Source organism: Rattus norvegicus, chromosome 9, assembly GCF_021556685.1.
Source record: "Rattus norvegicus strain SHRSP/BbbUtx chromosome 9, alternate assembly SHRSP_T2T, whole genome shotgun sequence".
In the NCBI taxonomy this organism is placed as follows: Eukaryota; Metazoa; Chordata; class Mammalia; order Rodentia; family Muridae; genus Rattus; species Rattus norvegicus.
Genome location: NC_141542.1, coordinates 48,589,605 through 48,602,463, shown reverse-complemented (window position 1 = coordinate 48,602,463; position 12,859 = coordinate 48,589,605). Strand labels below are relative to the sequence as shown.

General features: G+C 40.6%; 1 protein-coding gene across 2 annotated transcripts in view; it reads right to left on the bottom strand.

Annotated features, from left to right (window-relative positions):
* Positions 1–10,262, bottom strand: part of Lgsn (lengsin, lens protein with glutamine synthetase domain) — a 31,582-nt gene extending 21,320 nt beyond the window's left edge. Inside the window, exons 1-2 of one of the 2 annotated variants that reach the window (XM_087565919.1) lie at positions 9,892–10,262; positions 6,050–6,318 (exon numbers count right to left, since the gene is read on the bottom strand). In XM_087565919.1, coding sequence (XP_087422045.1) covers positions 6,050–6,079 — 30 coding nt within the window. In that variant the 5' untranslated portion in view covers positions 6,080–6,318; positions 9,892–10,262. Of the gene's footprint in view, positions 1–6,049; positions 6,319–9,891 lie in introns of those variants that run through there. The other variant, NM_181383.2, reaches the window with a different exon arrangement.
* Positions 10,263–12,859: the final 2,597 nt, after the last annotated feature.

Here is a 12,859-nt window from a genome sequence, read left to right as displayed (position 1 = left end):
TTGGTCTAATAACGTCCCCATTTACAGTGAATCCACCAGCAGTCTACCAATGGAATCTTGAGGGCAGCCTAGAGCAAAACCAGAAGAGTTACTGTATCATAGTATTTCTTTTCGGTGAGCTCACAACTTAAAAACAAGTAGTCCAGCTGGGCTTACTGCTATGGGCTTTGCATACCAGCGCTGGGGAGGCAGAGATCGGTGGATCTCTGTGAATAGAAGACCAGCCTGGGCCACACAGTGAGTACCAGCCCAGCAAGAACAACTTAGGGAGCCCCCCATATCGAATGTTAATAATAATTAATAATAATATTAAATTTGTAAATAAGGAGTGCCACCAATACTCATCCTTTGTCACATGAGTCCCCACTCTCTCTGCAACGTTGCGCTTTCCTATGGCTGCTACTCCTATACCCCCATAAATCACAATTATACTATTTCACTGCTGAAACTTTCTGCATGACTCTCCATCACTTTTAGAAAAATTCACATTACTGCTATCTGAGGCCCAGGATAATACAACCTCATCACATTTTCCAGCTTCTACATCTGGTCCTTTCTTACGATATGCACTCACTGATAAGTAAATATTAGCCCAAAAGCTCGGAATACCCAAGATACAATTTACAGACCACATGAAGCTCAAGAAGAAGAAAGACAAAAGTGTGAGTGCTTCAGTCCTTCTTAGAAGGGGGAACATAATACTCAGAGGAGGAAATATGGAGACAAAGTGCGGAGCAGAGACTCAAGGAAAGGCCATTCAGAGACTGCCACACATGGGGATCCATCCCACACGCAGTCACCAAACCCAGTCACTACTGGAGATGCCAAGAGGTGCATGCTGACAAGGGCCTGATATAACTATCTCCTGAGAAGTTCTGCCAGAGCCTGACAAATACAGAAGCGGATGCTCACAGTCAACCTTGGACTGAGCACGGAGTCCCCACTGGGGAGTCAGAGAAAGGACTGAGGTAACTGAGGGGGGTTGCAACCCCACAAGAAGAACAATATCAACCAACCAGGACCCCCCACCCCCGCCGAGCTCCCAGGGACTAAACCACCAACCAAAGAGTGCACATGGAGCAACCCACGACTCCAGCCATATATGTAGCAGAGGATGACCTTGTCATCAGTGGGAGGAGAGGCCCTTGGTCCTGTGAAGGTTCCATGCCCCAGTGTAGGGGAATGATAGGGCAGGGAGGCAGGAGGAAGTGGGTGAGTGGGTGGGGAAGCAGCCTCATTGAGGCAGGAGGTGGAAGATGGGATAGGGGCTTTCCGGAGGGGAAACCAGGAAAGGGGATAACACTTGAAATGTAAGTAAAAAATCCAATTTAAGAAAAAAAATGAAAACACTGAAAAAAAAAACACCGACCTGTATCTATTCCAACTAGTTTCCTCATCCCTGTTGCCTGTGTGCCCTTCCTTCCTACTGTGAATTAACTAGCTAGTCCCGGTGAGAAACGTGAGCTGTTCCACACATCTAAACACTGATCCTGTATGTGCTTGCCGTGGCCCCTCTGTGAGTTAGCCAGTTAGAGGCGGCAGATGTGAAATTACAACTTTTGCTCTATTCATGTGTCCCTTTTCCAGACACCAGCCCCAATCTCCAGCGTGCTTGCCCTGACCTCCAAATGCTCTCACTTTCTCTGACATCCCCTCGCCTGGTGCATCTGCTCATGGACGTTGTCACTAAGCCTGTCTGCTTTCTTGACTCGGGAAACATAACCATTTTTTCTTCGTTTATCCTTCTCTCCCCTTCTGGCAGATCTCCAGCTTAACTCTCTTGTTGTTCCATTTTGCTATCATCGTTCGCACTCAAAGTCCAATAAAACTCCACCCAAGTTTCCTTCTGAGCCCACTTTTAAATTAAAACACTTAAAATTATTAAAAGTCAAATGTCTATAAGACTAAGAACCTATAGAAGGGCCCTCTTGTCCCTGGTGCCAGCATCTCTCAAGGATGATTAATGTGCTTATTTGAAAGGAAGGGGTTACAAAAGATGATTTACATATTTTCTTCCAGATCCTCATTTAAAACAAGTAAAATTGTATGTTGTCGCCACCTACAACATGATCCTTTGATCTATGTACACATTGGAGAATGGCTAAATCAAGCCATTTAGCCTTCACTTCTCTCACATACATTTTGCTTTGCGACTACATTAAATCTACTCTGTCAGCAGTCTTCAAATATACAATTACTTTTATTAACTGTAGCCATCACAATGTACACTAGGCCCCTTGGATTTATCCTTCTTGTCGAGCTGAACTGCTGCATCTTCTGACAGGAGTTTTGGGTACCAGACTCTGGTTCCTACCAGTTTAATCTCCATTAGTATGACTTCAAATTCTCCCCTCACCTATAAAGGCCTGTCTGCTGCCTGCCTGCCTGTCTGCTGCCTGCCTGCTGCCAGGCTCCCTGCAGCAATGGCCATGGCATCTAACCTTCTGTTATCATGAATCCCCAAATTACATACTTTTTCTTGTAAGTTGTCTGTGTCACGGTGTTTTTTTGTTGAGACAATAAAAAAGCAACTAAGGCAACTATAGATGGACATAGGAGTTCCCACACCTTTCCATGCATTTGATTGTAAAACCCTGTAGTGCAATCACGGTGACATTTGAGCAGCCCGATTTTTAATAGGAAGTTACAGTCCATTATTAGCTCTGTCACCTGCTCATAAAACTAACAGCTACTGATAACTTCATTTCAATTAATAAACTGAATAGTACCCTTTTGTGATTCTTACCTGGTTTTTTTAACTAACACTCAGTATCATTAAAGCAGCTTTCTTTAATCAACATGCTTTTCTGCACAGACTTAATGACCATGACAATAGTTAGTTCATTCTGCCTAAGCACTGTCATCCTGTACATGCCAGTAATGTATTTAGGGTAGAGAGATGATGGCATGTCCAGTCCAACAAGCTGGTGAGCAGATCATGGCTTCTCTGAGAACAGTGCAAATACAATCTGCAATAGAAAATTCTATACCAGAAAATTACCTCTAAATAACACCTTCAATGGAGGAAAACAAAATTTTCCAAAAATCTGAACTCTCTGTGTTTTCTCATAATATGAAGGCAAATGGTAAAGGAAAGAAATAAAGTAATAATAATACTATAATATATCATATCATATGTATATAATAATATATGTTGTAAATAATAATAATATAATAAATGTGTATTTATTATAATACAATTAATAATAATATAATAAAGACAGCAAGAAATTCAACTGATTCCCTGAACTTTTGTTGTTATTTAATGTTTTCATGAGTAAAGTGAACCTTACCAGAGAAACCAAGATCTTATAACTAAAAATATATGCATCTACATAAGTGAAATGAAGGTAAGTAAAGGTTTGGTGGATGAGCAGAAAGGTAGCAGACATGTTTTCAAAAACTACATTTCCAAAAATAAAAAAATGAAAGCTGGAGAGATAGCTCAGTGATTAAAGGCTATCTCGGCTGCTGTGAATCTAGGGGACTCAGGTTTGATTCTCAGCACCCACATAGTGGCTCCCAACCATTTATAAGTCCAGTCCCAGGGGACCCACCTATCTCTTCCAGTTTCCTGGGACATCAGGAACATATGCAGTATACAAACACACGTTCAGGAAAAAGTAAGGAATAATATAGAAAGATTTAAGTATATGTGCAGCATGTAATATATATGTGTATGATACTAGGCTATACGACATGTGTTGAAGAGAAAACTAAGACTGTTATGGGACTGTCAGGAAGATATCATTTTAAAAATTATTGCAAATAGAAACATGAGACCTAATCAACAGGAACTCTTAAAATATTACAAGACATTCCAGCCTGTAAATACATACATACATACATGCATACATACATACATGCATTACCTAAATACATAAATAAATAGCATACTACCTACATAACTGAAGTATTGTCTTCAATGGTTAAAAATAGACACACATTTTTGCAAAGGTATGTTGCACACAAAGAAACAAAAACACGTTTTTGATGTTTTCTCTGATCAATGCTGCTAAGAATTTGGCTGATAGTGTGGATTTTTGGCACCAAAACTAAGACTAATAATGGTTTGTGTCACTGACAATCCTGGCAGAGTGTGTTTGGGCTGGGGAAGAGTCCACCCGAAGGGATTCCTGCACACACACCATCTGCCCATCCAAACTGGTGGCGGCTTTGTTCAGCTGCCACGCTTTGATTTGACTTCACACTGCTGTTCACGTCAAGTGTCCAGTGGGGAGGCAAAAGCCTGTGCTGCTCTAACCTTTACCTAACAGGAAGAAGAATGTCACACTCCTTCTTTTGTCCCTTCTCATATTCCTTTGTCTTCCTCAGATTATAGTCCTATATCTGAGACAACAAACAGAGGTTTTTCAGTGAAGAGCTAGGTACATGTTCTACTTCAGGATGGTGCTTTATTGTATTTACTAAATATTGTCAAGGATTTTCAAAGTCTGGCACAGTGATGCATGCCTGTAATTCCACCACTGAGACACTGTAAGAAGAATAGTGCAAAATATGAGGCTAGCCTGAGCTACATAGTTATCTCAGAGAAAGAGAAAAGAAAAAAATAAAGATCTTGTCTCTTAAAAACCGTGTGCTTTAAAAATCATATTGCAGCCAATCAGTGGTGGCACACGCCTTTCATGCCAGCACTCAGGAGGCAGAGCCAAGTGAATCTCTCTGAGTTCTGGGCCAGCCTGGTCTGTGAGTTCTAGAATAGCCAGGGCTACAACAGAGAAACTCTGTCTTGGAAAATAAATGATGAAATTGTGTTGCTGGTTTCAATCTTCCTAAGATTAAACAATCAACATGTGTTCTAGACAAGCTCCTATATGTAGATCAGAATACTTTTCATAGAAGCTGAGAATTGAATGCTAAACCAAAACAGTGAGAGTTAGAGTAGGAAATACAGGGCCTCTCCAGGCTCAGCAGCAGAGTGCGAAGCCTCTTTTTAGGGGAAGTGAAATGTACGAATGAATGTGTCCAGAAGCTGATGCTATTCACACCCACCCTGCTTGCCTTTTTTCCTGAACCACCATTCGAAAATGTAAATTCACTTTCAGAGAAACGAGTTCTCTACATGTACATATCCAGACTCAGCCACTTCTTCCCATGACATGACACTTCAGAGTAAGCCACAGCTCCCGCTGAGTGACTCTCTCTGCCTTGCTCATCTTTGGCAGGCTTCTGTGTAGAAAGTGTTTTCATCCCCGTCTCCCTCCCAAAGCCCATTGCTCATATTCATTGTGTGTAGAACACAGCCAGTTCTCACACAGGCTTCATCTCTTCTTTCATTAAATGGAAAAGCACAGATCGTGTCTATTCTCTGTATGGCATCATCTCGGGCACTTTATGCATAGTAAGTCTGTTTCTCAAATTAGACTTCCTTAATTTAGTTTATAGAAAAGCCTCATTCTTCCAAACTTACTTCCAAGGCTACACTGTAGCCTTCCAAAAATGTACTGTTGGGAATACAGTGCTAAAAATTTGGTTCTCTTCACATGAAGAAATGGTACTAAATGAAGCATGTTCACAACTTGTTTCCTTACTATGTTCCTGACCATCAAGTTCTATTACAACAAGCATGCACACACACACACACACACACACACACACACACACACACACACACACACAGTTGACTCTCACCTTTAGTCATTTAACTGCAAAGCCATTCCTACAAAGACTAAGAATATGACAGAATAAGCTTTGAGAAACACAAAGACTATTCTCTCTGTAATAATCAAGATTGGAATAAAATTTTATAGTGATTATATTCTTCTAAAACCTGGTGCCTGATGAAGTTACTGTGAGCGATTGCTCAAACTAAGCATACTTTGCTAGATGCAAAGTCCAAGTTGTTCGGTTGTTAAAAACTGACTTGTTTGGAACAGAAGGGCGGCGTTTCTTCACAAGCTTCCTGAAAGCACACATACAAGTCGACCCACAGTTCCCTCATTCCCACCGATACTCAGAAAATTCACCGTCATCAAAACCTTCACTGCCAATATGTTGGGAAATACTATTTTGATTCTTAGCTCCATACCTCCTGTGCAAGGTCCCCTTCATCGTTCATGTCAACCGTTTCTTACGGTAAATCAGCCTTGCCAACCACACTCCCTTCAGCGATGGCTTCAGGGTGCATTTATATGTAGACCTCTAACAAAGGAGTGAATGATGAATTCCAGGAGGTCCTTTCCAGGACGATCCAGCAGGTAATAAAAGATAAACGCAGATTCTGTCATGCCCAAGGCACAGGGTATGAGCAATGCCCTGGAATAGCCCAGCAACAAATGCTCGTTTATGCCTGACTCCCTGCAAACAAAGGGACACAAAGCTTAAAACTGTGTGACTTTTTTATTTCCCCTCCAACCTATTGAATGTTTGTTACATAACAGTTGCATTCTAGAACTAAATCTATTGTAATAATAATCAGATGGAGAAACAATTTTTTTAGACACCTGTGTTTTCAAAGCCCACAGGCAAAAATACAAATGGAAAAACACAGCTATGAATGACGTAGATTTGTACCAATGGCAAAGCCACACTTGAAATACACGCACTTGCTTTCCACTGCGGGAACCTTTTTGCCTCCGGATGATGCTGGCCCTCCCTTCTATCACTACACTAGGCTATCTTTCTTCAGCCTTTCTAACACATCCCAGGCCATCCTCATTATCCTCATTGAACAAGAGGCCCTCACCAACCCTAACGCCACCAAAATCAATGGGAGCACTTTCTCTATAGGCCTCGATGGTACAAATCCCATTTCCTCCACCCCACTCCACCTCCAACCACAACTGCAGGTTGCTAGAACATGGAGAGTTTCTTCTGAACCAAACCAAATGCACCAGTGAGAATATAGAACGCATGGCTGGAGACTGCTCTCCAGGTCTTCCAGGCTGGTAAAGCCTCTGCCATTCTGTTGGGCCAGAATCTGGCTTCAAAGGCCCCATTTCCTGAGAACAATGACCATGGCCCTGTGCTTGGCTGCTGGAAATACCTCTGTTCTGTGCTGGCCTGCTCTGCATTTGGTCTTCATTTAGACCTAGCTTTGAAACTGGTGCTCACCTGGAACAGCATCCTGAATGCCCTGCCCTAACAGACCTTCCCAAGGAAAGCATCCCCCATCTCATGGGGCATCTGATTGATAGCATTGCTTTTATTTCCTCCTCAGCCGAGGCGTTTCATTTTTATCATACCTTGTGCCAGAGCCTCTCCTGGGTTCCTTGTCACTTTTCTTCTCTTAGAACTATTCCTTCCAGGAACCAAAACAGGCACCATTATTCCATGGGAAAATGTCTGAGAAAAGTTCTAAAATGTCTCTTTATGTCAGAGGTGGGTTATGTATTAGATATAATTTTTCATATTTAGCTATTTACTTGAGGGAATGCACACAGCACAGAGCACATGTGGCATCCAGAGAGTAGCTTATGGGAGTCAGTCCTCTCTTTCTACTACCCAGGTCCCAAGGATCGATCTCAGGTCCACCAGGCTTGATGGCAGGTGCCTTTACTTGTTAAGCCACATGCTCACCTCTGTACCTTAAATTTTCCAAAGCCCACTTTCAAACGATGGCTCTTAAACACTTTAACCTCCCATCTAGCCCACCATCCACAAGAGGCAGTGGAAAAGAACAGATAACGGGGGAAGTGGACTTGTTTAAAAGTGGTTCATTGGAGCAAATCCCATCTGTCTTGTCAGGAAACCAGCAGTTCAATTCACAGGTCAGCAGCCACAGATCAATCCACTTGCAAATATTTCATGGGTATACCAGCAGTCCAGGTCAGTAGAGTCAGGATAGCTCTCTCTGGAGTCCTGATAAATGGAACTCCACTATGCAAAGTGTAAGGCAGCCAATACAAGCATGTCTTTAGTGAAAAATCCATCCATCACGTGTCTTTTTACATGCTTCTTTAACAGAACATCCTTTCACCTGTGTCTGCATCATCGAAATGTTCCTTCACCTGTTTGCTCCAACAAAACAGCATCCAACACAACTGATTTTCCAAAGAACCCTTCATACATCTCCCTGTTAGGGTATTTAAATAGTCAAATCCTTTTTTTTAAACAGTGTGCATTTCTCCTGAGAGATGTTTTTTATCATTTTTTATCTTCTTTATCATATTTTAGGAATCAGATCACCCCAATGTGAATCCAAGAGTTTCACCTTTCCACCGCTTTCCTGAGCTCTTGATTTCACATCGATTAACTGATATCATTTACGTCCCTTTTTCCAAATTAAATCTTGCTTTAAACAAATTTTCAAGTAGAATTTGATGGATAGGCAATGTGAGACTATTCATTATTTGATAGCATTTTTCTACAATTGTGTAGTCATTATTTTAATGTTTGGATAATCAATTCTTCTTTTTCTTTTATTTCTCTGTCTTTCCACTGGATTATCTTTGTCTTGGTTTTCAATTCTATACATTTCAGTATCTTGTTATTTTATTGTCTTTCTTTCCTTCCCCTTCCCCTTCCCCTTTCCCTTTTCCAGAGTCTCTAATCAAATAGTAAGAACCTGTGAAATGGCTCAGTGGGTATAAATATTGCCTTCAATGACAAGTTACCAATTACATATCTTCTTTGTACTGAACCCCCTTTCTTGAAAATTTCGCAGCATCAATGGGACACTCATGCAACAGCATCTTCAGGGTGGCAACCATGGCTGTAACACGTGTATGTCTAGGATGTACTTACTCCAGCCACAGGGCCTCCTATGATTCTGAGTCACATACTAAAGTTTTCTTTGCACACACTCATTTTTGCCTTTCTTCCATCTTGTAGACCTTTGGCAAAAACATTTTGGAATACATTATAACCATCCTGGCTCTCAGGTTAAGCTGAGGTTAAAAGTTGTAGCCATGCTTTTTTGAGATGGTTTTCTTAGCGTGATGAATAGGGAGTGATTAAACTACCCTCACTAGGGTTTATAAGAAGTGAAGTGATTGGTTGGGAAATTTTCAACACAGTGTACATACAGCATATGTGAAACACTGGTACTTTTCTATAATAATCTTCAGCTTAGGGTGGGTTTTCCTCAGAAAACTATTGTAAGTTGGAAATACCTCAAGTTAAAAAAAAACGCATTTAATCATAGGTTAACCCAGCCTACATTGGATATTCTCATCACTCTCACATCAATTTACAGACTGGCACCTATCACTAAGCATATTTTAGGAAGTGTTAAATTTCTCACAAATGTACTGAATACTTTATTGCAATTGAAAAAAATGGCTGCATAGACGCTTACCATTTAGAGCTGAGGCAAAATGGGCCTACAGAATGTCTAAAATGTTGAAGAAAATTTTCAAATCTAGATATAGGAAGCAGTTTTTAATTTCTTTCTTAAAGTTTAAAGAACTAAATCATTCTTGTTTACTCATTGGCTTGCATCCTTATTTCACATAAATCTTAACAATGATTCTCTTTATAAATTTTATGTTTTAGCATTGTATTAGTCTACTCACTCTGTATTAGAGCACACATGGAAGTCGAAAGGCAGCTTGACAGCGTTTGTTTGCTTACACTATGGGTTCTAAGAATTAAACATAGAACAGAAGACTTGACAGCAAGGGCTTTTACCCACTGACTCTCTGCCTGGCCCATCTCATAGAGTTTAATAACTTATTTAGTTATAGAACTGAGATGAAGTAAAAAAAACCATATGCAATGCTTCTAGATATATTCATTATTCGTGCAAAATACCACAGTCTAAATCCCTCTACTTCCATTCACAGACACACTTTTTTCTTTCAACCTCCAAACAAAACTTAATCTAATTTCTAATAATCAAGATAATAGAATTAATAAGTCACAGAACTTGTGTAGCCTGAAAGGGAATCGTGCGAGCAGTCAGATTTTATTAAACTGTTGATTCCTTACCAGCGTTTTCGTGCCACACGCAGAGCACATGTTGCTGTACATGTGACATCACAGTAACAGATCAAAGTTAGAGCAGCTTTCACGCGGGGCTTCCCATAGCCAGTTACAACATCCTGGCTGGTCTGGTCTGGCGTTGACGCTGTTATGTTTGCCGGCTGTGGGCTTCACTTCTAACTGCCCGAGAAAATTGTCTTCTGTCTCCATGCTATATACGTACTTTTTCCTTACTCTGCACTGCAAATTATTTTATGAACAGCCCTTCTATGTCTGCCTCCACTAGTTAAGCTCTAAAACTGCTAAAAGTAAATGGCATTTTTTTAATAGCTGTCCATCTCAACTGTGCCAGTTATTCTAATGTGCAATTTAATGAGAACTTGTGTGGCAACGCATCATGATAAAAATATCTCTTACATTCTAAGAAACTGCAACTTTTGCTGGACCTCATAGGCAGAGTTAATAATACACCTTGAGGTCACTTAAAACCAAAGACTGATACCCTTTTGTGTATTCAGCCTGTTTGCTTAACCTGCCTTTAAAAGAAGTAATAGAACGACCAATCTTACTTAACTTGGATTTCCCATGTAATCAGATTTTACAACCTAAGCTAAAGCATAGCTGTAATCATGTTTTATATTCTTCCAAGCCCCTGAACCAGACTACATGTCCTAGTAACTGTTTGCTGAAAACAGCAAAATACAGGTTGGAGTTAATCTTCTAAAATAAATATCCTCCATAAATATTGAACACAACACTTGGATATCATTTCATCAACAATAATGTTTGCAGTATTATTTGTCGTCTCAGTCCATTGGAGTCTGTTGAAGCTAGTGGCTCAATTCCTTTCAAAGCTCTATTAAAGATTTCTGTAAAGTATCCCATTTCTTCCTTGTGTGATGCTTTCTGTGATGTTGAATAAAGACAGAGCAAAGCCCTCTGTTAGGAACAGACACACACACAGACATCCAGGGACAGACACAGATGCAGGGACAGACCCTAAAGCCAGCCTTCAGGCAGGCAGTTTCAGACTCATACAACAGACAAACAGATGGAGGATGCATGCTGAAAGACATAGGGATCATGAAGTAAAGAATTCAAATCTGAACTCACTTTTTTTTTCAAATGTTATTTATTTTATGTATGGATGCTTTGTATGCAAGTATAAGTGTGTGCCTGGAGCCCTCAGAGGCCATAAGAGGGCACTGGATCCCATAAGGATCCAGATGGTGGTGAACTGAAACATGAGTGCTAAGAACCATACCTGAGTCCTCTGGAAAAGTAGCCAGTGCTCTTAACATCTGAGGGCTCTTTCCAGCTCCCACTGAAGCTTTTGTAAATTCGAGCAATAGTTTGAAGAATGCCTCACAACCTGAAGTCATTCACTTATTTCCTTAGGTTCATATTGAAATTTATGTCTTTAAGAATGGCTCTATGTTGTTAAGTTAATGTTCTTGCCACTGCTTTACCCTGTCAATCCAAGAACTACAGCTCTAGCTCTCATAGTATTAAAGGGAATCAGAGATAATTTATTCTGGAGCCATTCTGAGCAGCCATGACCCCCCCCCACCCAGAACACAGATTTAGGTAACCTCAAATCCCATGTTCCAACATAGCACAGAATCATGACACTTTATAGTTTTAAAGAACAAAGAAATCCATGTATCACAGCAGGCTTAAAATACATGAGTGGGTATGTCGGAACAGCAGTTACAAGATGGGGAATGCTCCGCTATAGGCCTCAGATACTATCTGATACATCTTCAGGTCATTGGGCTGGTGCAAACTAGTGGTCTCTTCTGAATAGATTTCAGGTTTACTTCTATTGGGCACAGGATGTCAGTTCTGTCCCAGAGGCAGACAAGCAATGGCTGTTCTAGGAACCGAAGCTAGCCGAGATAGCGTGATTAGCCTCTAAACCAGCAGCATTCCAACTTTTCCACAGTGCTGCAGGTCTGATCCATCAATCAGTCTCTGCACACACAGCTTCCTTCCAGGAGTTCACAATATCCATAATGCCCCTTTAACCCATTATCATTAGGGAGGCGAGGCTCCATCTGTAACTCCTACTTAGGCTAATGTCTGAGACGCTTCCCTTGGAAAGGAACCTTTGGTCTCTCTGTAGTTTATCAAATAATCTAAACTATAAAACGTTTCAAGCTTGAAGGTTTCTTCCCTTCTTGCTGTAGACAGCACAATAGACTCTTCCTAACCTACCAAGGTCCAAGTCCCTAGACCTTGGTAATAATACACTAGGTGTTGGGATGGTTTAGTTTAGAATCCCTATGTGACTAAGGAAGGATATCTGAGATTCAGCATTGCATGCTTTGAGGATAGTGGGACAGGACCACATGCCACAGAATGCAGGAAATCTTAGAAATGAAAAAACACAAGGAACTGTTTATCCCCAGGACCTATGGAAAGGAATGTCACCCAGCCAATGTATATCACTTTAGCCTCAGAGACAACTTTAGCCTACACAGCTATGACAGGATTCCATGTCTCAAAGTACTACCCTCTTGTTAATGCTGAACTCACTTTTGATTAAATGACACAAAGGGGGAAGTGCTTTGATTTTATTCCTTAATGTAGTTTATTATTGGTGACTCAGAGTTAATCATTAATCTGCTTAATCCACACATTTCTTCAAATGATATTATTTCTCCAAAACTAAGCTCTATGTCTTAGAAGGAGCTGAAAATTGTACATGCCTAATATTTTGTAATATAATTTGGATGATGCTCCTATGAAGAACTAGGAAAAGTTATTAAAACAGGATTACCTTACAATAATCTTTAAGAAAAAAATGATGATATTTAATACCTTGTTTCAAATAAAATAATGAAGATTTTAATGCGCTATAATAGTAGATTTTGAAAAAAGAGAAGCGGGAGTCAGTTCAGTGGGTCGGGGTCTCTGCAAACACCATGGTCACCAAACTGCCAATCCAGGTAAGGCAAGAAGGAAGTCCATC